This window comes from Astyanax mexicanus, chromosome 19, assembly GCF_023375975.1.
Source record: "Astyanax mexicanus isolate ESR-SI-001 chromosome 19, AstMex3_surface, whole genome shotgun sequence".
Taxonomy (NCBI): Eukaryota; Metazoa; Chordata; class Actinopteri; order Characiformes; family Acestrorhamphidae; genus Astyanax; species Astyanax mexicanus.
In genome coordinates, this window is record NC_064426.1 from 8829395 (window position 1) to 8855774 (window position 26380).

General features: G+C 38.9%; 4 gene segments (V, D, J or C); all 4 read right to left on the reverse strand.

Moving 5' to 3' along the window:
* Nucleotides 1-5512: 5512 nt before the first annotated feature.
* Nucleotides 5513-6037, reverse strand: LOC125784497 (immunoglobulin heavy variable 4-38-2-like). The segment is given in 2 exon segments: nucleotides 5513-5901; nucleotides 5986-6037. Coding segments are annotated over 2 exon segments (441 nt in total).
* A 5679-nt stretch (nucleotides 6038-11716) lies between these two features.
* Nucleotides 11717-12198, reverse strand: LOC111190822 (immunoglobulin heavy variable 4-39-like). The segment is given in 2 exon segments: nucleotides 11717-12062; nucleotides 12147-12198. Coding segments are annotated over 2 exon segments (378 nt in total).
* A 3283-nt stretch (nucleotides 12199-15481) lies between these two features.
* On the reverse strand, nucleotides 15482-16009 carry LOC125784498 (immunoglobulin heavy variable 4-61-like). The segment is given in 2 exon segments: nucleotides 15482-15873; nucleotides 15958-16009. Coding segments are annotated over 2 exon segments (444 nt in total).
* A 1239-nt stretch (nucleotides 16010-17248) lies between these two features.
* LOC125784499 (immunoglobulin heavy variable 4-39-like) lies at nucleotides 17249-17707 on the reverse strand. The segment is given in 2 exon segments: nucleotides 17249-17574; nucleotides 17659-17707. Coding segments are annotated over 2 exon segments (375 nt in total).
* Between the last annotated feature and the right edge of the window lie 8673 nt (nucleotides 17708-26380).

Here is a 26380-nt window from a genome sequence, read left to right on the forward strand (position 1 = left end):
GGTCTGGCCATTAGAGGGTGTAAAAGTGCTTTCCTCTTGAAAAGGCTCTCTAGGCTACTTTTTGGTAGTATAGCACTTGGTAAGAGATCACTGACTCCTAGACATTCCTGTACAACACAATCCAAAACAATTTTACCCAGTTTTTAGACAGATTTTAAGAGGAGGCACATCATTGGATTGGGAGAAACAGGATTTGCTTTGCTGTGGTGTTGTTAGTGAGAAACCTGGACTTCTAGGGTTTTTAAACCTAATTGACAAATTCAGGTTCTATTTAGGATTTGATGATGGATAGATTTGAGTATGGATGCCTCATGGTGAGCTCTGGACTGACACTGTGTGTGATGATATAGGGATCATTCACATACTAAATGTGGTCATCACTAGAACAGATATAGGGACACCGATTTACCTTTTTCAGCAGGATAATCCTCACCCACACACAGCAAGGTTTTCCCGGGAATGTCTTCACCAGATTTATGGTTAATCCAGTATTTATGGAACATGCCACTATTCAGTTTGTCAAACTAAGAGTGTGCAGGATCCCAGGGTTTTATAAAGCCCAGCTGTAACATCTGTGGGCAAATGTGCTGTTTTTGTTTTTAAACTTTATGTCTTCATATTTGATGTTGTATCCAGGCTAGAAGTGACCCATCAGGGTACTAGCTACACATTTTTCTTTACCAATTAATTCATCCTGTCACTCTAATATTGTAAACAAACTGTATTATAACATTAAATTAACTTACTATTAAATTAGTAATTAAATAATTAAATTTCTATTGAGCACAATTTTATAAAATTTTGATCACTATTTAAACTTCCCTGTGTGCTTTATGATGTTAAGATATACAGTGAAAAAGTAACCTAAATATTAATAAAGGCCATCCATGTGTTGGCATATGAACTGCATGTGTGTGTGTGTGTGTTTTTTGTAAGGGTCTTGGGTATGTTTTCAGCACTGTGGGGTCTCCTCACACAGTAATACACAGCTGTGTCTTCAGGCTGCATGTTCTGAGCTTGTAAAGTGACGGAGCTGCTGGAGGAATCTTTAGAAATACTGAACTTGCTTTTCAGAGAATCTTTTTGGTAAGAGTCTCCACCCCCCCAGATGTGGTTTATCCAAGGGCGTAGGAGCGGGTTTGATATTGGGGGGGGACACATTTGCTGATATGCACCAAAGCCCATATAGTTTCTTAGAACAACATTTAAGGAATTACTTTTAATCACAAATAATCCCTTTTTTCTGTACTCTGTTTATTATTAGTTACATCCAAGTAAAGGTGACTTTACAACCGCCATGTTACTCCAAATTACATTTAAACAAATATGTGTGAAATGTCTGAATTATATACATATATGACAAAAACTGATCAGTTATCATCTACGCTTTTAGTTGTTTCTACTGAAAGCACTTCTTATGATGGTGTTCTTTTTTGAAAAAAGAATGTAACTTTACGTTTCATAGAGATTTTTGACAGAAGTTAATATAAATATTAGACTAAAGAAAAAAACATTTGGATTCACCTGGAATCCCTCTATTTACTCAGGATTTAGTCTTACTGTGAACTACAAATAAACAGAAGTCAGGTTAGAGCAGTGTTTCTCAACCCTGTTCCTACACATTCTACTGCATATCCCCACTGCCTTCTCTGCTTTAAAGGCACTTAATAAAGTAAGTGGAGGTATGATGTGTCTAATACACTGCTGACATACATAATGAAAAGGATTTAAACAGGTAAACTCAGGAGGACTGTTTATTAGCTAATCAGTTGGATCTGGTGGAAAACACACAATTTTAGGGCAGAGATCAGGGTTAATAAACTGCTTTAAACTACCAACATAAAGTATTGTACTAAATTCTGACTATCCTCTACATCTGGCTTCTAGCTAACTATTTTTTTCGTTTACTATAGTTTACAGTAAGTCCTGCAATCCTAAATTAATAAACTCAATTTGAAAATGAAATTGTGATTAGCTGATCAGGCATATCAGGGCAAGCTGAACATAACATATATGTTTTTTAAGCTTTGACTCCCTGTCTAGCTAATTCCAAAGTTAAACTAACTGACTAACACAGCTGCAGTTTATTATCACACGGTGGGTTTAATCTGTGTGTTTTGATTTGGAGAGGAGTCTTTTTAACCAGCTATCAGAAATAATCTCAACACAGGTCACATGGTTAGCTCCGTTAGAAAAATCGCCGTATATCCAGATTTACTTCAACACCAGCTGATGCTGGACACCGCTTCTAAATCTCACCAGCACGCTAACTCTTCTCGCAAGACCAGCGAGCTGATTGGCTGTTTCTACGGTGGCCGAGAAAGCCCAGCGCAGTGCAAATTGAAAAGCGCTGCAAAAGCACAAAACACATCCATCAAAATTACAACACAGGCGCAGCAAATAGAAAAACGCGCTGCAAAAAGAAAAACGCGCTGCAGACGACTGTCTGAAGTTGTTTTTAAATATTTTAAAGTTATTTACACAGTGATTTTCAGTGCTAAAAGATAAACATTCAGTTCTCTCTGTGATTTGGAGTTTGATTTAAAACAAAATGTATTAAATAAACTAAAGGTTTGAAAGTGAATCTTAAGAATCTACAATAACATCAGAAATGTCTCTATTTTCTCTGTGATATGCAATTGTTATCAGGCACCACAAATTCTATATTTATTTGATTATATTTATCTTATTTTTTGAGTGTGTTTTACTTCAGGAGGGGAGTTTTCTCAGCATCTAAAGAGATTCCTATTCTCCTGTTTATTGAACCAAAACCGTCTTCTTAGGTCTGTTCAGTTTGCAGTAATCTTACAGACCTCCTTCACATCATTTGCAGCATAGACTGCCTCCTAGAGGCTGAAATAAACACCAACTTTAGTGTTCTTCCTCTTTAAACACTTGCTAAATAGCAAAGCATTAATGGGTTAAATTCATCAGACTGTAATCTGAATCAGTCTGTTTATCATGTTGTCTCCTGCTTTTACTGTGAACACATACAATATCCATATTTCTATATGTTTATGAACACCAGTTTAAATTAACTCTTTCAGCTACTTAGAGTTACACCCATTGCTGTGATACAGCTATAAAAATACATACATACAGTTTATCTAGTACAGCTGTAGAAAAGTATTGCTGATAGAACAGGATTCTCTGGAGCAGATAACTGATGGAAGGTATGATCTAGAGGGGTGTAATAAAGCCCCAGCTTTGAGCTGTGGAGCAGAGGAACTGTGATCTCTGGTATGATGGAGCTACATCCAATACTTTTAGGATGAGTTGAGAGTTGAGGATGAGGTGGGTGAAGATCATTCAGCATCCTGACTTCATTAACAGTATTATTGCTGAATAATAAAAAAAGAAAAAGCAGGATCATCTCATTATCAGTGAAAGACTGTTTAAACTGATTGAAGGACAGGAGTGAATAAAATAAAAAGGTTTCTTGATTTATTATATAAGATCTGTTCATTACAGTTGAATCTTGGATTAAACTGAAATCAGACATTTCCAGTAGATCTGAACACTGCAGTGAGGGTGGGTTTTTGTACAGCTCTGTAGGGTCTTGTATCAGTGTGGTCTTCGAGCACAATAATAAACAGCTGTGTCTTCAGTCTTCAGGCTGCTCATCTGCAGATACACCTGCTTCTTACTGTTATCTCTGGAGATGGTGAATCTTCCCTGAACTGACTGAGAGTAATATTTATTGCCACCACTCGGTGCTGAAATGTGTGAGATCCATTCAAGCCCTTTTCCAGCAGCCTGTCTAATCCAGGATAAATCTGCATTGCTATCATCAATCCCAGAGTAGGTACAGGTGAGAGTGTGAGATCCTCCAGGTTTAATGAGCGCTGGCTCTGACTCAGTCAGTGTCTGACATCTACAACCTGTTAAATAATATAATAACACTCACTCAGTCATTTCAGATACACACCCACACATAACAATCTCACATTAATCTATAAATGATATCAAAGATAGATTCACAGATAAATCTACTCACTGATTACAGTCATTAATGTGAAAATTAAACAGCACAGCACTCTGGGATTCATGGCTGCTGCTTCTGAAGTAAAACCACAGTGAGAACAGTGCAGTTAGATCAGTCAGTATTTTTAAAGGTATAGGCAAGTTTGCATGCCCCACCCTCTTATTTGCATGTATCAGAGATTATACCTGGAAACATTGTGGTATCTGAGAAATATTATCAACAAAACTAATAATTCTGACTGTATTTGAGTAATATCAGATCTCATAATGCACTACTAAAAAAAAAGTATATAGCTTACAGAAAATATAATCATTAATGAATCTATTATACATATAGAGTGAGATATATTGTGCCATTGCTGTGTTTATTTCTGACAATAATATTCCCTGACTGAGAAAAATTGAAAATAATATAGTGAAAAGAAGATTAATGGATGGATAAATGGATGGAATGGCAGGTTTGTTGGCATATATACATAGCATTTAATATGAGGATCTAACCCACCTTTAAAACACAGTAAATGAATTGTAAACTGCTGATACATTAAATTTAAAGAACAGCAAGCACACCCTGTACTGGGACTCAGGTATTTTCTTTTTTCTTTACAGCATTAATACTGCATTAATACCCCATAATGAGCTATTGAACATTTAATTAGCTATTTTTTTGTACATTATTAAAAAGAAAAAAAATAGAATTTTGCATGAACATAAATATTCAGACACTTTGCTTAGATCTGGAGATCTCTTACTCTGACTGAGATCCAAAAATACTAAGTGCATTCATCCTTCAGTAGCTCCAGTGTCCCCTCAAGTCCCAGAAAATTAACATAATAGGTGAGTTCCTCTCAGAGCTATGTTCTATGTCTCATAGCAAAGAATCTGAATTCTTATGTCCATGCAAAATGTTAGAATTCAATCCTTTTGCAAAAACATGTAACAGTCTGTTTTCACCTTATCACTTTTTTTCATTATAGAGTATAAATATTTTGGATTAATATTTTATTTAGTTTTTTTTTTTTTTTATTTAAACACAAGGTCTCAGCATAAAAACAAGTAACTGGGTCTGAAAATTTTCTGAATTCCATGTATGTTTATTAGAAGTCTCAGAAGATTGACGGTTTATTAGTTTAGGATGCTTTACCAGTTTTATGTCTGAAATGCCGTCATAAATATAACATCACTCTACTGTTCAAACGCTCATCATGGTTGCAGGTAAATGTATTGAAAAGTTCTAATAAACGTGTCACATTTAATATATTTAATATATGATGAAGTTCAGTCCATCCTTATTAAATTAATACAAAAATAATATCAGTAATGATTTGCCCCCCAGAGTACTGGGGTTATTGTTATGGTATTTGTTGCTTTATGGGGTTTAGTGTATTCTCTTTGTTTCAGTGTAAACTTCCTCTGGGAGATCCAGTGTCCCAAACTCACAACCCCAGACCTCTGGAGCTGTGCTGCATATATGTGTGTGTTTTTATAAATATGATTTTCTGATTTGGTTTGTTTGTTTGTTTTTATGCTAAACTTTCTCCTTCATGAAAGCTGTGAGTGAGTTTTTGTACGTCTCAGCTGATATCTTACAGCACTGTGGAGCTCGTTGAGCGCAGTAATACACAGCTGTGTCTTCAGTCTGCAGATTCTCTCCTCGTAGGCTTATTGTGTTGCTGGATGTTTCTCGAGAGACACTGAACTTGTTTTTCAGTGAATCTTTAGCGTGTATATCTTCATTATAATAAATGGTGTTGATCCATTCCAGAGCTTTTCCTGCAGGTTGTCGGATCCAAGCTGTTCCCCAGTGACTGCTGTCAGTGATAGAAGCTCCAGAAACTCTACAGGTGATGATCAGAGTCTCTGCTGGTCTGATGAGCACTGAGTCTGGCTGGATGAGCTCAGTAGCACAGAACACATCTGTGAAAAGAGAGAAGAAAAGCTTTGTATATTTTCACTAATAAACCAGATGAAGTCAAATCCAGCTTCAGTTCAAACACTCACACGAGGAAGCAGCCAGCAGCAGCAGCAGCAGCAGTGAAGCTGAAGTCAACATGATTGTGGAGCGTTTAGAGAGAGGAGAGCTGATGGAGAGAGAGGGAGATGCTGCTGATATCATGGGAGATTATGGTGATTTGCATATGAAGGAAAAGAAGGGGGCTGTGCTGGATTCTTAGTTTTAATACAGAAAAACATAAAATGATTTATTAAACAATAATGTACCAAATAATACTTTTACCACATATTTAAAAATTATGGAAATTAATGTTTATCATGTTGAACTGAATCTTTAATATTATATGATATGCACAGGCTGCCCTCTAGAGGTAGAAATGTAGACTCTCTGCATTAATAAACCAGTGAAACAGATATCATGATAACTGTGTGTAGAAAAGCCTGATGAGTTTCAGTGGAGCTCATCTCAGACAAGGTTTTCTCTGTGTAACAAGATTTAAAATTTTAAACAACAATTTAAAGAAATATATATTTTAGCAATGAAAGTATTATAATGTTAAGAGAATTTTCATGGTTTTCTGACCTTTTCATTTAAGACAAATCCTTAAAATATACAGTAATTGCACAGATATATCAGCATATTATGACCACCTAATGTTTCTACACTCATTGTCCATCTTTTCAGCTGCACTGATCATATAGGACAATTTTGTAGTTCTATATTTACAGACTGTAGTTCTGTATATGTTTCTCTGCATACTTTATTATTATTCTCCTTTCACCCTGTTCTACATTGAGGAGCAGGGTGGTGGTGTGTTAGTTTTCTTTATTTTGTTTTCTATTATATCTTATCCTTTTCCTATTTAGAGTTATAGTAAAAGAAAAAGAGAACAAAGAAAGGAAAGATGAAAGAAAATCTTTTCTCATGCTGTTCATTCTTTTAGTATCATTACATTCAGTTTCACATACCCAAAACAGACTACATGCAACTACAAATTCCATAGAGACATAAACTCATATGTCCACAGTTATTTCTAAATTTAAGACTTATTTGTGTATCTGTACACTATAAACAATGTGATGGATGTTCTATTAGAATGGCTTTTAATCTGCATTGATCTGTCAGCACTCATCATTAGTAATGAAAAGCAACACTGATTAAAAGATTAACAATTTAAATGTTTTGCCAATAAGTCTGATGTTTATATTTACATAGTTCTATTATCTTAAAACTCTGAGAAAAAATGACTCTTCAAACCAAACCACTTCATAAATAAATTATTTATTGAATTTGAGATGTTGTATAAGAACCATGTGAATATTTGTAGACAGTACTCAATACTGAGTATGAGTAAATTTATTCTATTATTAAATATCAAACACTTTGGGCTATTTATCTCTGACAAAAAGCATAAATTAAACAATGCACACTAAACATTTGGGAGTTATTGAAATTAAATATAAATTACTCATGCAGAAGATATAAACTCATATGTTTTTCCACACTGGAGGGATTTTTGTACAGCTCTGCAGGGTCTTGTATCAGTGTGCTTTTCGAGCACAATAATACACAGCTGTGTCTTCAGTCTTCAGGCTGCTCATCTGCAGATACACCTGATCCTTACTGTTATCTCTGGAGATGGTGAATCTTCCCTGAACTGACTGAGAATATTGTTTAGTGCTGCTACCTGGTGAAATGTATGCCATCCATTCTAAACCTTTTCCAGCAGCCTGTCTAATCCAGGCCATCTCAGAGTTATCAAAGTCTATACCAGACCATGTACAGGTGAGAGTATGAGATCCTCCAGGTGTAATGATCACTGCTTCAGACTGTATCAGAGTTTGACTCCAACATCCTAAAAATGAGAGGAAAAGAAGGAATGAACAGAAGAACATAAGAGTGAATTCAGAATAAAAACATTCAGTAGAAAATCAGCCAATCAGGATCTTACTTGTAGCGAGAGACAATAATATAAAACTGCAGAACATCTTCACTTCCATTCTCCAGACAGCAGAGTGATGTTTATCCAGCAGAAGATCAGAAACACTGAGTGATGACTGACAATAAGAAGCTGCTAGAGGACAGGGAATTTGCATAAGCTTTTATTCTGAATTATTCTTATCATTAGCTCCACCCCCTTCCTCTGATTTTCTTCTTCCACTGTATTCTTACACATTACTTTAACTCCGATCAGTTCAATAATTAAAGTAAATAATTTGTTTAATTTACTCAAAATTTAAATAAATGCATAGGTGATTGTATCACATGATAAAATAATAAATTTTTCTTAGTCAAGTGGATTTATTGATGATGCGTTTTTAAAAGTGCTGATTTGAAAATGCAGAGAATAAAGTGTCTCAGAATAAAACAGTTTTTTATTAAAACTCTATTAATTTCAGTGCTTTGATTATTTACTCATATGTTCCATTAGTTCTTTATCTGTGAATTACTCTTAAATACATTTAGTTTGCAGTCGCAGGAAAAAAGTGTAAAGTCTTCCTCTGCTGGCATCAGGGGGACTGTTCATTCATTGGTCCTGTGCTGTGACTCCACCCGTCACCTGAGCCCCATCAGTTTGTTGCACAGGTGCTGCATCCTATCACATTCAACATGCAGTATATTTATATATATACAGAAATGCCAATTAATTTATTATTTTTATAAACATATTAAAACATATGTGGAACAAGTACATTTAATAATTAACACTTACTGTAAAAATCTATGCTTACTGTATGCTAGTCCATGCAATTAATATTTCTTTTTAAAATATAAGTCCAATTCTATATGTAAATAAGCATCCTGTATATATAGCCATATAGATAAGGTCCTTATAGGTTCAATAAAAAAGCCCATAACTTTAATAAATTATTGTAATCTGTTTAAGACTGTCCTATTATGTGCTGTAGTCATTATTTACATTATTTACAGGATTTCCACCACATTTGTTTTGGATTTTTATTTATAACTTATTCAGTTTTAATCAGCTTTGTCAATTATAATATAAATATATTTTCTCCACAGACTGAATTAGAATCACAGCTTTGCACTGATCTCTTTTATATAAATATATCCTTAATTTTAAGATGCTTTTGAGAAACTGGTCCAGTTTATTTTTTTTTAACTGCACTATGTAACTCTGGTGTAGCAGCTATGAAACGCTCACTGAAACTGCATAACGCTGCATAACCCAAGTAACAATTACTTAATTACTTAATAACATCTCTCAGCTTGTCCTGAACTTAAATGTGTTAAACATGTGTTGTTAAGGAGAGTCTCAAAGCACAAATTCTACTTCTGAAGCTTAGGAGCGAAAGAGCGAGAAATATTAAATCTCATGATATTCTGCATTCATAAGTGAACTGCATAACATATAAAGTAATTTAGTTACACTCTGATGAAGGGCACCATTCTTAAAGCTACATTAATTCACTTAAGGGTTCATAGACATTTGCAAAGCTTTAAAAACAGTAGACAGTATAACTTGCTGGAATTAAAAAGACAATGTATTTGACAAATGCTGTCTTTATAACTGTTTAAAGGGACCAAACTAACAAAGCATTTTTTAAGGTTTGGCCCAGCAAGTGCCAGTTATACTATATGAACAATAACATGGATTTTGGATATTTCTTCCGAAATTAAGAATATTATCAAAAAAGAGATTATTTTTCTTTTGTTGGTGTAACTGTCTCTACCGACCATAGGTTTCTGTCAGTTGTTATTAAAGGCTGATGAAGAGGTTATAAAGTGTTATGAGTACTTCTCATAACTGAGAGTACATGTCTGAAAGTACATGTGGGTTTTTGTACAGCTCTGCAGGGTCTTGTATCAGTGTGGTCTTCGAGCACAATAATAAACAGCAGTGTCTTCAGTCTTCAGGCTGCTCATCTGCAGATACACCTGCTTCTTACTGTTATCTCTGGAGATGGTGAATCTTCCCTGAACTGACTGAGAGTAATATATGTAGCTGCTCCCTGAAGAAATGTACGCAACCCATTCAAGTCCTTTTCCAGCAGCCTGTCTAATCCAGGATAAATCTGCACTATCATCAGAAATCCCAGAGTAGGTACAGGTGAGAGTGTGAGATCCTCCAGGTTTAATGAGCGCTGGCTCTGACTCAGTCAGTGTCTGACATCTACAACCTGTTAAATAATATAATAACACTCACTCAGTCATTTCAGATACACACCCACACATAACAATCTCACATTAATCTATAAATGATATCAAAGATAGATTCACAGATAAATCTACTCACTGATTACAGTCATTAATGTGAAAATTAAACAGCACAGCACTCTGGGATTCATGGCTGCTGCTTCTGAAGTAAAACCACAGTGAGAACAGTGCAGTTAGAGTCGGGGTTTATATAAGAAAAGCATCATTTGCATGCCCCGCCCTCTACAGGATTCATAGGTTAAAACGCCTGATCTGCAGGAATGATCTGGAAAGAGCTTCATTAATTCCTCTGATATATTAGAATTTGGAGAAACATCACAGTTAAAATGTTATAAACAGTTGTAGTTATACATTCACTCATCATTAATATGAATGTAATGGGAATATAGTCAGTTTATATATTAATAATGGATTAATCAACAGTTTATCATATAATTATACACATTACATCAGAACTACACTTACAAAACTACACATTTCTGGTTTAAAGTTATTTCAGAAGTTTCAAATTGACTAAACTGCTTTATAATCCATCAGTTTAATTCAGTTTTTGATGTTCTGGTTCAGACCTGCTGAAACTGTGATTTGATGGTTGATTGGTTGGTTTTATTGTCTTCTGTTTTTAAGTAAAAAATTTAATTAAACTTCTAAGATCAAGATTAATTGTGCAGAAAACATAGTTTAAAGTTCATCAATGTTAATAATAAGTTAAATTACTGTGATCAATATCAACAATTTACTTTATCAATTATTCACTACTTTTCCTGTGGTCCTCCTGAGATGATTGTGTTGGAAATTGAGGAGTTCTTCTCTTTCTCATCCCTCACTTAAACAGAATATTATACTATACTTTAGTTCATAGTTAGAAAATTCCTGTTTGTGCTGCATCTAGATAACATCACCTCACTGCCACGTGTTCAGATCTACAACAGCTTCAGAACAGAAAGCACATTTACATTATGGATGATGTGAACCTGAAACCTTTTCTCTTTATCAGAATGACTGTAAAATATTCTATAATGTAGTAATTCTAACATTTCAGTGTTCTCCTGCTCTATCTCACCACCTTCACCTCAGGAAGATCTAGTAATGATCTGATTGGCTGGATTAGAAATGATCAGGAACAGGGTTTGGAACCACTGTTTAATAATATTGTCAGATAAGCAGATTCTGCCCTCTAGAGGTTGAAATAGAGACGTTCAGTTCTACAGAAAATGTGCTGCATGTTGATGTTGAGTACATTTAATAGAGATAGAGGAAGAAGTGTTAAATATTAGTACTGTTTGTAAGTTTAGTGTCATCAGTATTGTGTATTTTTTACATTACAAATATTTTTCCAGACTATACATTAATTGGGGAAACCAGCTCTGAGTGAATTACTCTGAATCTTAACTCAGACGTACTGGATTGAATTAATTCAACATTTTACAGGTATTTTAAAGGTGTCAAAAGTTATTCAGAGCAATTCCAAGGAGAAACACTTTTTACAGTGATGTTCAGTATAAAGAACAGAAATTGTTTTAAATGAGAAGTTAAAGTAATTAATCTCACAAACATGAAATAGTTTGATTCATTTCACACACTGGAGGGGTTTTTGTACAGCTCTGTAGATTCTTCTGTTACTGTGTGTCTCGAGCGCAGTAATACACAGCTGTGTCTTCAGTCTGCAGATTCTCTCCTCGTAGGGTTATTGTGTTGCTGGATGTGTCTCGAGAGATACTGAACTTGTTTTTCAGTGAATCTTTAGCAGCTACACCCCCAGTATAATAAATAGCATTGATCCATTCCAGAGCTTTTCCTGCCGGTTGTCGGATCCAAGCTGTTCCCCAGTGACTGCTGCTGTCAGTGATAGAAGCTCCAGAAACTCTACAGGTGATGATCAGAGTCTCTGCTGGTCTGATGAGCACTGAGTCTGGCTGGATGAGCTCAGTAGCACAGAACACATCTGTGAAAAGAGAGAAGAAAAGCTTTGTATATTTTCACTAATAAACCAGATGAAGTCAAATCCAGCTTCAGTTCAAACACTCACACGAGGAAGCAGCCAGCAGCAGCAGCAGCAGCAGTGAAGCTGAAGTCAACATGATTGTGGAGCGTTTAGAGAGAGGAGAGCTGATGGAGAGAGAGGGAGATGCTGCTGATATCATGGAAGATAATGCTGATTTGCATATGAAGGAAAAGAAGGGGGCTGTGCTGAATTCTTAGTTTTAATACAGAAAAACATAAAATAATTTATTCAACAATAATGTACCAAATAATACTTTTACCACATATTTAAAATTTATGGAAATTAATGTTTATCATGTTGAACTGAATCTTTAATATTATATGATATGCACAGGCTGCCCTCTAGAGGTAGAAATGCAGACTCTCTGCATTAATAAACCAGTGAAGAAGATCATGGTATCTGTGTGTAGAAAAGCCTGATGAGTTTCAGTGGAGCTCATCTCAGGTTTTCTCTGTGTAACAAGATTTAAAATTTTAAACAACAATTTAAAGAAATATATATTTTAGCAATGAAAGTATTATAATGTTAAGATAATTTTCATGGTTTTCTGGCCTTTTCATTTAAGACAAATCCTTAAAATATACAGTAATTACACAGTTATATCAGAATATTATGACCACTTAATGTTTCTACACTCATTGTACATCTTTTCAGCTGCACTGATCATTTAGAATCATTTTGTAGTTCTATAATTGCAGACTGTAGTTCTGTGTCTGTTTCTCTTCACCCAGTTCTTCATTGGGGAGCAGGGTGGTGGTGTGTTAGTTTCCTTTATTTTGTTTTCTATTTTATCTTTACTTTTTCTGATTTGGAGTTATAGTAACTTTAAGTTATAGTTTTCTTGTCTTTTCTCATGCTAATCACTCTTACAGTATCACTATATTCAGGTCCATATACTTAAAACAGACAACACAATTAGAAATGCCTTACAGACGTAAACTCATATCAGCAGCTATTTCTAAATGTATGACTCATTTATGAATTGTTTTCTGTACACTATAAACAATGTAATGGATGTTCTATTAGAATGGCTTTTAATCTGCATTGATCTGTCAGCACTCATCATTAGTAATGAAAAGCAACACTGATTAAAACATTAACAATTTAAATATTTTACCAGTAAGTCTGATGTGTATATTAGCATAGTTCTATTATCTTAAAACTCTGAAAAAACGACCCTTTAAACCAAACTACTTAAATAAATATTTTATTGCATTAATATTTCCTATGTGAACTGTAAGAACAGTTATAGACAGTACTCAATACGGAGTATGCATAGAATTGTTCTATCATTATATAACAAACAATGGTGAAAATATTTGGCTATTTATTATTTAAAAATAATTAATAAATTAAATAATAGACACTAAATACTGTGTGGGTTAATGTGATTAAATGTAAATTTCTCATGCAGAAGATATAAACTCATATGTTTTTCCACACTGGAAGGGTTTTTGTACAGCTCTGTAGATTCTTCTGTCACTGTGTGTCTCGGGCGCAGTAATACACAGCTGTGTCTTCAGTCTTCAGGCTGCTCATCTGCAGATACACCTGATCCTTACTGTTATCTCTGGAGATGGTGAATCTTCCCTGAACTGACTGAGAGTAATACTTTGAGCCACTGTTATGTGTGATTGTTGCCACCCATTCTAAACCTTTTCCAGCAGCCTGTCTAATCCAGCCCATCCAATAGTTATCAAAGTGTAGCCCAGACGCTGTACAGGTGAGAGTATGAGATCCTCCAGGTGTAATGGTCACTGCTTCAGACTGTATCAGAGTTTGACTCCAACATCCTAAACATGAGAGGAAAAGAAGGAATGATCAGAAGAACAGAAGAGTGAATTCAGATTGAAAACATTCAGTAGAAAATCAGCCAATCAGGATCTTACTTGTAGCGAGAGACAATAATATAAAACTGCAGAACATCTTCACTTCCATTCTCCAGACAGCAGAGTGATGTTTATCCAGCAGAAGATCAGAAACACTGAGTGATGACTGACAATAAGAAGCTGCTAGAGAACAGGAAATTTGCATAAGCTTTTATTCTGAATTATTCTTATCATTAGCTCCACCCCCTTCTTCTGATTTTCCTCTTACACAATACTTTATCTCAGATTAAAGAGGGTTTATCAGGAAATGTGTAGGATTAGTTTCACATATTCTGAGAAATTCTAATTTAATTTTTAACAACTAAAAAAATATAATGTTTATATCAGTTAAATTATTGGTGCTGGTTAATTCAAAGGACTGCTTTGAAAATACAATAATAATTCCTCATTATGATTATAAATTTATATAAGACTAGACTTAATCCATCCTCTGAAAACCGGCTCTGAGAGAAAGAATCTTTTTCATGGTTGTGCTGTAAAAGTGAACGTTTTTTCCCACTATTGAATTCAAAAGCAATTAGAAACCTTTATTTCAGTGGAAAATTATATTACATCAAATAATTAACATTATTGAAGACTTGGTGGTTCCTGTAAGAAACAAATTGATCCTGCATACTCTGGATTTATGTAGTAATTGCTAGTGCAGTAAAATGTTGTTTTATCGATCATCTGATTGATAAATCACGATAGACAAACACAATCTAACAAAAGTAAAACCAAACAGTTTCATTATTTTATTAAGCTTATTTCTTTAAAATCCACAGAGCAGAATAGAAAAGTAAATAAAGCCAAATTAACTTCTACATGAACTCATTTCAAAAGGTGATGGGAAGTTAGCATTTCATTTGGGCTTTTTATTATTAAATACAAATAAGAGAGTGCAAAAATCTTTTACAAGATGGGCTAAAAAACATTAGCAAAGAAGTCAGTGTACATCAAGAAGAGACGTCGTCAGGATCACTCTAAGAGCACAATGGGTAATTATTAAACATGGGAGAAAAAACTAAAGGGTAACAGAAATACATCTACAGAAAACTCTATAGATTCAAGTTTACTAAAGACCATCAGGATATTCCACTATGTTTTAGAGACAGAGACAAAAAATACTTTTTTATATTAAAAAAGAAACCCACCATATAAAACTACACTATAGGTGGAGGAAATGAAACAACAAAATCTTATCCCATCTGTAAAGCATGGTGAAGGGAGCATCATGATTTTGGGGCTGCTCTGCTATGTCAAGGTCATGAGTGCTTTACGATCAATGATGATAAATTAATTCAGATTTATTGTGGCTTTGGCTGAAATGGTTAGAACTGAATTATCATTTGCCTTTTTATTTATATGAGGGTTTTCTTCATTTTAAGACATTTTAAAGAAGAGGAAAGTGAAGGGCAATTAGTAAGAATTTTTTTTTTCTCAACCTATTTCTTTTCTACAGTCATTCCATCACGTTTTTTAGTTTTTATGCTAAACCTTCGCCTTCATGAAAGCTGTGAGTGAGTTTTTGTACGTCTCAGCTGATATCTTACAGCACTGTGGAGCTCGTCGAGCGCAGTAATACACAGCTGTGTCTTCAGTCTGCAGATTCTCTCCTCGTAGGGTTATTGTGTTGCTGGATGTTTCTCGAGAGACACTGAACTTGTTTTTCAGTGAATCTTTAGCGTGTATATCTTCATCATAAAAAATGGTGTTGATCCATTCCAGAGCTTTTCCTGCAGGTTGTCGGATCCAAGCTGTTCCCCAGTGACTGCTGCTGTCAGTGATAGAAGCTCCAGAAACTCTACAGGTGATGATCAGAGTCTCTGCTGGTCTGATGAGCACTGAGTCTGGCTGGATGAGCTCAGTAGCACAGAACACATCTGTGAAAAGAGAGAAGAAAAGCTTTGTATATTTTCACTAATAAACCAGATGAAGTCAAATCCAGCTTCAGGTCAAACACTCACATGAGGAAGCAGCCAGCAGCAGCAGCAGCAGCAGTGAAGCTGAAGTCAACATGATTGTGGAGCGTTTAGAGAGAGGAGAGCTGATGGAGAGAGAGGGAGATGCTGCTGATATCATGGAAGATAATGGTGATTTGCATATGAAGAAAAAGAAGGGGGCTGTGCTGGATTCTTAGTTTTAACACAGAAAAACATCAAATGATTTATTAAACAATAATGTACCAAATAATACTTTTACCACATATTTAAAAAATATGGAAATTAATGTTTATCATGTTGAACTGAATCTTTAATATTATATGATATGCACAGGCTGCCCTCTAGAGGCAGAAATTGAGACTCTCTGCATTATTAAATCAGTGAAGAAGATCATGATATCTGTGTGTAGAAAAGCTTGATGAGTTTCAGTGGAGGTTCAGTGTCTATCTTTTACAACAGATCATACACAGATCATATCAGACAGAACGTGAAGGTCAAGAAAACTTAATAAGAAAGTTGATAAGATTTTATACAACAGTTAAAAGCAGCAATATACAGGATCATTTTGTATTTTTATAATTACAGACTGTAGTTCTGTATCTGTTTATCTGTATAATTTATTCTCGTGCTTTTACCCTGTTTTCAATATTCAGGACAGCACAGGATAGACCACCACAGATCAGATATTATTATTTGGGTGGTGGATCATAGATTTTCAGTTTCTCTGTTTATTAGTTTTTATATTCTGCCTTTACCTTTTCTGATTTGGAGTTATAGTAAAAGAAGGTTTTTTTTTAAGTATAATTACATTCAATTTCATATAAAACAGACTACAAATTTCATTTTCACTTATTTCTAAATGTAAGACTTATTTATGGCTTGTTTTCTGTACATGAAAAGCAATGTGATGGACTTTCTATTGGAATGGATAAGCCTGCATTGATCTGTCAACACTTGTTATTAGTAATGAAAAGCAACACTGATTAAAGGATTAATAATTTAAATATTTTACCAGTAAGTCTGATGTTTATTTTAACATATATCTGAAAAAAATATCTTCAAACCATAGCACTTTTTTAATAAAATATTTTTATTGAATTAATGTTTCCTATGAGAACAATATGAATATGTGTAGACAGTACTTAATACTGAGTAGATTTATTCTGTCATTAAATAACAAACAAAAAATATAGGGCTATTTTTCTAAAGAAAAAAAGGTTAATGTGATTAAATGTAAATGTATCATGCAGAAGATATAAACTCATATGTTTTTCCACACTGGATGGGTTTTTGTACAGCTCTGTAGATTCTTCTGTCACTGTGTCTCTCGAGCGCAGTAATACACAGCTGTGTCTTCAGTCTGCAGATTCTCTCCTCGTAGGGTTATTGTGTTGCTGGATGTTTCTCGAGAGACACTGAACTTGTTTTTCAGTGAATCTTTAGCGTATATATCTTCATCATAATAAATGGTGTTGATCCATTCCAGAGCTTTTCCTGCAGGTTGTCGGATCCAAGCTGTTCCAAAGTGACTGCTGCTGTCAGTGATAGAAGCTCCAGAAACTCTACAGGTGATGATCAGAGTCTCTGCTGGTCTGATGAGCACTGAGTCTGGCTGGATGAGCTCAGTAGCACAGAACACATCTGTGAAAAGAGAGAAGAAAAGCTTTGTATATTTTCACTAATAAACCAGATGAAGTCAAATCCAGCTTCAGTTCAAACACTCACATGAGGAAGCAGCCAGCAGCAGCAGCAGCAGTGAAGCTGAAGTCAACATGATTGTGGAGCGTTTAGAGAGAGGAGAGCTGATGGAGAGAGAGGGAGATGCTGCTGATATCATGGGAGATTATGCTGATTTGCATATGAAGGAAAAAAAGGGGGCTGTGCTGGATTCTTAGTTTTAACACAAGAAAACATTAAATAATATATTAAACAATAATTTACCAAATAATACTTTTACCACATATTTAAAATGTATGGAAATTAATGTTTATCATGATGAACTGAATCTTTAATATTATATGATATGCACAGGCTGCCCTCTAGAGGCAGAAATTGAGACTCTCTCTGCATTATTAAACCAGTGAAAAAGATATCATGATAACTGTGTGTAGAAAAGCCTGATGAGTTTCAGTGGAGCTCATCTCAGACAAGGTTTTCTCTGTGTAACAAGATTTAAAACAAATTAAAGAAATATATTTTAGCAATGAAAGTATTATAATGTTAAGAGAATTTTCATGGTTTTCTGGCCTTTTCATTTAAGACAAATCCTTAAAATATACAGTAATTACACAGATATATCAGAATATTATGACCACCTAATGTTTCTACAATCATTGTCCATATTTTCAGCTGCACTGATCATATAGGACAATTTTGTAGTTCTATAATTAGTGTGATTGCAGTAATGCAATCACAGTATTGTTCTTCTTAAGTCTTATTCTTATTATTATTATTATTAGTGTGATTGCAGTAATGCAATCACAGTATTGTTCTTCTTAAGTCTGTTTCTTATTATTATTATTCCACCTGTTTTTTGTCCGGTTAACTAGTGCCGCAGTTTTCGAAATATCGACTTCTTTCCAAAGAGAAAACGTGCGTCCATATCGGGAATGGTGTGCTTGTATACAGCTTTCCGATCGGACTTACGTTTTTCGTAAAAACTTCGTAAGTACGCGTTTTTTTGCCCATTGAAAATGAATGGGCAGAACTTTGCACGCCCGTGGACGTCGCAATTTTTGAAATACGAAGATGAAACCAATTGAGGACCTGTAGAACTTATTGAGCTCTTTCCGAAAATATGCGTTACGAAAAGTTACGACGTACGGATTTCGTACGATTGTCGTACGAAGTGGCCCCATTGGAATGAATGGGGCCAATCGGAGGACGGCAGCTAGATCGAAGGACAGGTAGCTAGAACTCCAGTACTGTGAGTGTATGGAGCAGCTATGGGATAAAACAGCATTAGGTCAAAAGTTTGGACACCCCGGCCCCCCAGTACTGTGTGTAATAGAGCCACGGGTCAAAAGTTTGGACACCCCGGCCCCCCAGTACTGTGTGTAATGGAGCCACGGGTCAAAAGTTTGGACACCCCCGAACGGCCAAAGCAACCTAGCGTGCATAGCTGATTGATGTATTTGCACGTTGCGTAGCAACGTGCAAACACCATTTAATCTAATTTATGCATATACATCACCTAGCAACCACCTAGTAACACCTTAGCAACCACCTAGCAACCACCTAGCAACACCTTAGCAACCACCCCGGATACCATAGCAACACCTTAGCAACCGCCTAGCAACACCTTAGCAACCACCTAGCAAACACCTAGCAACACCTTAGCAACCACCCCGGATACCATAGCAACACCTTAGCAACCGCCTAGCAACACCTTAGCAACCACCTAGCAACCACCTAGCAACACCTTAGCAACCACCCCGGATACCATAGCAACACCTTAGCAACCGCCTAGCAACAACTTAGCAACACCTTAGCAACCACCCCGGATACCATAGCAACACCTTAGCAACCGCCTAGCAACACCCTAGCAACCACCTAGCAACACCTTAGCAACCACCCCGGATACCATAGCAACACCTTAGCAACCGCCTAGCAACACCCTAGCAACCACCTAGCAACACCTTAGCAACCACCCCGGATACCATAGCAACACCTTAGCAACCGCCTAGCAACATCCTAGCAACCACCTAGCAACCACCTAGCAACACCTTAGCAACCACCCCGGATACCATAGCAACACCTTAGCAACCGCCTAGCAACACCTTAGCAACCACCCCGGATACCATAGCAACACCTTAGCAACCACCTAGCAACTGCTTAGGAGTGACCTACCAACCACTTAGCAACACCATAGCAACCACCCTGGATACCATAGCAACACCTTAGCAACCGCCTAGCAACACCCTAGCAACCACCTAGCAACCACCTAGCAACACCTTAGCAACCACCCGGATACCATAGCAACACCTTAGCAACCGCCTAGCAACACCCTAGCAACCACCTAGCAACCACCTAGCAACACCTTAGCAACCACCCCGGATACCATAGCAACACCTTAGCAACCGCCTAGCAACACCTTAGCAACCACCTAGCAACCACCTAGCAACACCTTAGCAACCACCCCGGATACCATAGCAACACCTTAGCAACCGCCTAGCAACACCCTAGCAACCGCCTAGCAACCAAATAGCAACACCTTAGCAACCACCCCGGATACCATAGCAACACCTTAGCAACCGCCTAGCAACACCCTAGCAACCACCTAGCAACCACCTAGCAACACCTTAGCAACCACCCCGGATACCATAGCAACACCCTAGCAACACCCTAGCAACCACCTAGCAACACCTTAGCAACCACCCCGGATACCATAGCAACACCTTAGCAACCGCCTAGCAACACCTTAGCAACCACCTAGCAACCACCTAGCAACACCTTAGCAACCACCCCGGATACCATAGCAACACCTTAGCAACCGCCTAGCAACACCCTAGCAACCACCTAGCAACCACCTAGCAACACCTTAGCAACCACCACGGATACCATAGCAACACCTTAGCAACCGCCTAGCAACACCCTAGCAACCGCCTAGCAACCAACTAGCAACAGTTTAGCAACCACCCCGGATACCATAGCAACACCTTAGCAACCGCCTAGCAACACCCTAGCAACCACCTAGCAACCACCTAGCAACACCTTAGCAACCACCCCGGATACCATAGCAACACCCTAGCAACACCCTAGCAACCACCTAGCAACACCTTAGCAACCACCCCGGATACCATAGCAACACCTTAGCAACCGCCTAGCAACACCCTAGCAACCACCTAGCAACCACCTAGCAACACCTTAGCAACCACCCAAAATACCATAGCAACACCTTAGCAACCGCCTAGCAACACCCTAGCAACCACCTAGCAACCACCTAGCAACACCTTAGCAACCACCCCGGATACCATAGCAACACCTTAGCAACCGCCTAGCAACACCTTAGCAACCACCTAGCAACCACCTAGCAACACCTTAGCAACCACCCCAAATACCATAGCAACACCTTAGCAACCGCCTAGCAACACCTTAGCAACCGCCTAGCAACACCTTAGCAACCACCTAGCAACCACCTAGCAACACCTTAGCAACCACCCCGGATACCATAGCAACACCTTAGCAACCGCCTAGCAACCACCTAGCAACCACCTAGCAACACCTTAGCAACCACCCCGGATACCATAGCAACACCTTAGCAACCACCTAGCAACATCTTAGCAACCACCTAGCAACACCATAGCAGATACCAGCCAGCACTGCAATCACACTCGCAGTTTCTGTAGGAACTGCAATCTAGTTATTAGTGTGATTGCAGTAATGCAATCACAGTATTGATCTTCTTAAGTCTTATTCTTCTTCTTCTTCTTATTATTATTATTATTATTCCACCTGTTTTTTGTCCGGTTAACTAGTGCCGCAGTTTTCGAAATATCGACTTCGTTCAAAAGAGAAAACGTGCGTCCATATCGGGAATGGTGGGCTTGTATACAGCTTTCCGATCGGACTTACGTTTTTCGTAAAAACTTCGTAAGTACGCGTTTTTTTGCCCATTGAAAATGAATGGGCAGAACTTTGCACGCCCGTGGACGTCGCAATTTTTGAAATACGAAGATGAAACCAATTGAGGACCTGTAGAACTTATTGAGCTCTTTCCGAAAATATGCGTTACGAAAAGTTACGTCGTACGGATTTCGTACGATTGTCGTACGAAGTGGCCCCATTGGAATGAATGGGGCAAATCGGAGGACGGCAGCTAGATCGAAGGACAGGTAGCTAGAACTCCAGTACTGTGTGTAATGGAGCAGCTATGGGATAAAACAGCATTAGGTCAAAAGTTTGGACACCCCGGCCCCCCAGTACTGTGTGTAATGGAGCCACGGGTCAAAAGTTTGGACACCCCAGAGCCCCAGCACTGTGTGTAATGGAGCCACGGGTCAAAAGTTTGGACACCCCAGAGCCCCAGCACTGTGTGTAATGGAGCCACGGGTCAAAAGTTTGGACACCCCAGAGCCCAGTACTGTGTGTAATGGAGCCACGGGTCAAAAGTTTGGACACCCCAGAGCCCCAGCACTGTGTGTAATGGAGCTGCGGGTCAAAAGTTTGGACACCCCAGAGCCCCAGCACTGTGTGTAATGGAGTCACGGGTCAAAAGTTTGGACACCCCAGAGCCCCAGCACTGTGTGTAATGGAGCCACGGGTCAAAAGTTTGGACACCCCAGAGCCCCAGTACTGTGTAATGGAGCCACGGGTCAAAAGTTTGGACACCCCAGTGCCCCAGTACTGTGTGTAATGGAGCAACTGGTCAAAAGTTTGGGTACCCCGGTCAGCTCTGCAATCACACTCGCAGTTTCTGTAGGAACTGCAATCTAGTTAGTGTGATTGCAGTAATGCAATCACAGTATTGTTCTTCTTAAGTCTTATTAGTGTGATTGCAGTATGCAATCACAGTACTGTTATTCTTAAGTCTTATTAGTGTGATTGCAGTAATGCAATCACAGTACTGATCTTCTTAAGTCTTATTCTTCTTCTTCTTCTTCTTCTTATTATTAGTGTGATTGCAGTAATGCAATCACAGTATTGATCTTCTTAAGTCTTATTAGTGTGATTGCAGTAATGCAATCACAGTATTGTTCTTCTTAAGTCTTATTCTTCTTCTTCTTCTTCTTATTATTATTAGTGTGATTGCAGTAATGCAATCACAGTATTGATCTTCTTAAGTCTTATTAGTGTGATTGCAGTAATGCAATCACAGTATTGATCTTCTTAAGTCTTATTCTTATTATTAGTGTGATTGCAGTATGCAATCACAGTACTGTTCTTCTTAAGTCTTATTCTTATTATTATTATTATTATTATTATTATTATTATTATTATTCCACCTGTTTTTTGTCCGGTTAACTAGTGCCGCAGTTTTCGAAATATCGACTTCGTTCAAAAGAGAAAACGTGCGTCCATATCGGGAATGGTGGGCTTGTATACAGCTTTCCGATCGGACTTACGTTTTTCGTAAAAACTTCGTAAGTACGCGTTTTTTTGCCCATTGAAAATGAATGGGCAGAACTTTGCACGCCCGTGGACGTCGCAATTTTTGAAATACGAAGATGAAACCAATTGAGGACCTGTAGAACTTATTGAGCTCTTTCCGAAAATATGCGTTACGAAAAGTTACGACATACGGATTTCGAACGAATGTCGTACGAAGTGGCCCCATTGGAATGAATGGGGCCAATCGGAGGACGGCAGCTAGATCGAAGGACAGGTAGCTAGAACTCCAGTACTGTGAGTGTATGGAGCAGCTATGGGATAAATCAGCGTTAGGTCAAAAGTTTGGACACCCCGGCCCCCCAGTACTGTGTGTAATGGAGCCACGGGTCAAAAGTTTGGACACCCCGGCCCCCCAGTACTGTGTGTAATGGAGCCACGGGTCAAAAGTTTGGACACCCCCGAACGGCCAGAGCAACCTAGCGTGCATAGCTGATTGATGTATTTGCACGTTGCGTAGCAACGTGCAAACACCATTTAATCTAATTTATGCATATATATCACCTAGCAACCACCTAGAAACACCATAGCAACCACCCCGGATACCATAGCAACACCATAGCAACCGCCTAGCAACACCATAGCAACCACCTAGCAACCACCTAGCAACACCTTAGCAACCTCCCCGGATACCATAGCAACACCTTAGCAACCGCCTAGCAACACCTTAGCAACCGCATAGCAACCACTTAGCAACACCTTAGCAACCACCCCGGATACCATAGCAACACCTTAGCAACTGCCTAGCAACCACCTAGCAACACCTTAGCAACCACCCAAGATACCATAGCAACACCTTAGCAACCGCCTAGCAACACCTTAGCAACCACCTAGCAACACCTTAGCAACCACCCCGGATACCATAGCAACACCTTAGCAACCGCCTAGCAACACCCTAGCAACCACCTAGCAACCACCTAGCAACACATTAGCAACCACCCCGGATACCATAGCAACACCTTAGCAACCGCCTAGCAACACCCTAGCAACAACCTAGCAACCACCTAGCAACACCTTAGCAACCACCCTGGATACCATAGCAACACCTTAGCAACCGCCTAGCAACACCTTAGCAACCACCTAGCAACCACCTAGCAACACCTTAGCAACCACCCCGGATACCATAGCAACACCTTAGCAACCGCCTAGCAACACTCTAGCAACCACCTAGCAACCACCTAGCAACACCTTAGCAACCACCCCGGATACCATAGCAACACCTTAGCAACCGCCTAGCAACACCTTAGCAACCACCTAGCAACCACTTAGCAACACCTTAGCAACCACCCCGGATACCATAGCAACACCTTAGCAACCGCCTAGCAACACCGTAGCAACCACCTAGCAACCACCTAGCAACACCATAGCAACCACCCCGGATACCATAGCAACACCTTAGCAACCGCCTAGCAACACCCTAGCAACCACCTAGCAACCACCTAGCAACACCTTAGCAACCACCCCGGATACCATAGCAACACCTTAGCAACCGCCTAGCAACACCTTAGCAACCACCTAGCAACCACCTAGCAACACCTTAGCAACCACCCTGGATACCATAGCAACACCTTAGCAACTGCCTAGCAACACCCTAGCAACCACCTAGCAACCACCTAGCAACACCTTAGCAACCACCCCGGATACCATAGCAACACCTTAGCAACTGCCTAGCAACACCCTAGCAACCACCTAGCAACACCTTAGCAACCACCCTGGATACCATAGCAACACCTTAGCAACCGCCTAGCAACACCTTAGCAACCACCTAGCAACCACTTAGCAACACCTTAGCAACCACCCCGGATACCATAGCAACACCTTAGCAACCGCCTAGCAACCACCTAGCAACCACCTAGCAACACCTTAGCAACCACCCCGGATACCATAGTAACACCTTAGCAACCGCCTAGCAACACCCTAGCAACCACCTAGCAACACCTTAGCAACCATCCCGGATACCATAGCAACACCTTAGCAACCGCCTAGCAATACCTTAGCAACCACCTAGCAACATCTTAGCAACCACCCCGGATACCATAGCAACACCTTAGCAACCACCTAGCAACACCTTAGCAACCACCTAGCAACACCTTAGCAGATACCAGCCAGCACTGCAATCACACTCGCAGTTTCTGCAGGAACTGCAATCTAGTTATTATTATTATTATTCCACCTGTTTTTTGTCCGGTTAACTAGTGCCGCAGTTTTCGAAATATCGACTTCGTTCAAAAGAGAAAACGTGCGTCCATATCGGGAATGGTGGGCTTGTATACAGCTTTCCGATCGGACTTACGTTTTTCGTAAAAACTTCGTAAGTACGCGTTTTTTTGCCCATTGAAAATGAATGGGCAGAACTTTGCACGCCCGTGGACGTCGCAATTTTTGAAATACGAAGATGAAACCAATTGAGGACCTGTAGAACTTATTGAGCTCTTTCCGAAAATATGCGTTACGAAAAGTTACGACGTACGGATTTCGTACGATTGTCGTACGAAGTGGCCCCATTGGAATGAATGGGGCCAATCGGAGGACGGCAGCTAGATCGAAGGACAGGTAGCTAGAACTCCAGTACTGTGAGTGTATGGAGCAGCTATGAGATAAAACAGCATTAGGTCAAAAGTTTGGACACCCCGGCCCCCCAGTACTGTGTGTAATGGAGCCATGGGTCAAAAGTTTGGACACCCCGGCCCCCCAGTACTGTGTGTAATGGAGCCACGGGTCAAAAGTTTGGACACCCCCGAACGGCCAGAGCAACCTAGCGTGCATAGCTGATTGATGTATTTGCACGTTGCGTAGCAACGTGCAAACACCATTTAATCTAATTTATGCATATAAATCACCTAGCAACCACCTAGCAACACCTTAGCAACCATCCCGGATACCATAGCAACACCTTAGCAACCGCCTAGCAACACCCTAGCAACCACCTAGCAACCACCTAGCAACACCTTAGCAACCACCCCGGATACCATAGCAACACCTTAGCAACCGCCTAGCAACACCTTAGCAACCACCTAGCAACCACCTAGCAACACCTTAGCAACCACCCCGGATACCATAGCAACACCTTAGCAACCGCCTAGCAACACCTTAGCCACCACCTAGCAACCACCTAGCAACACCTTAGCAACCACCCTGGATACCATAGCAACACCTTAGCAACCGCCTAGCAACACCCTAGCAACCACCTAGCAACACCTTAGCAACCACCCCGGATACCATAGCAACACCTTAGCAACCGCCTAGCAACACCTTAGCAACCACCTAGCAACCACTTAGCAACCACCCCGGATACCATAGCAACACCTTAGCAACCGCCTAGCAACCACCTAGCAACCAC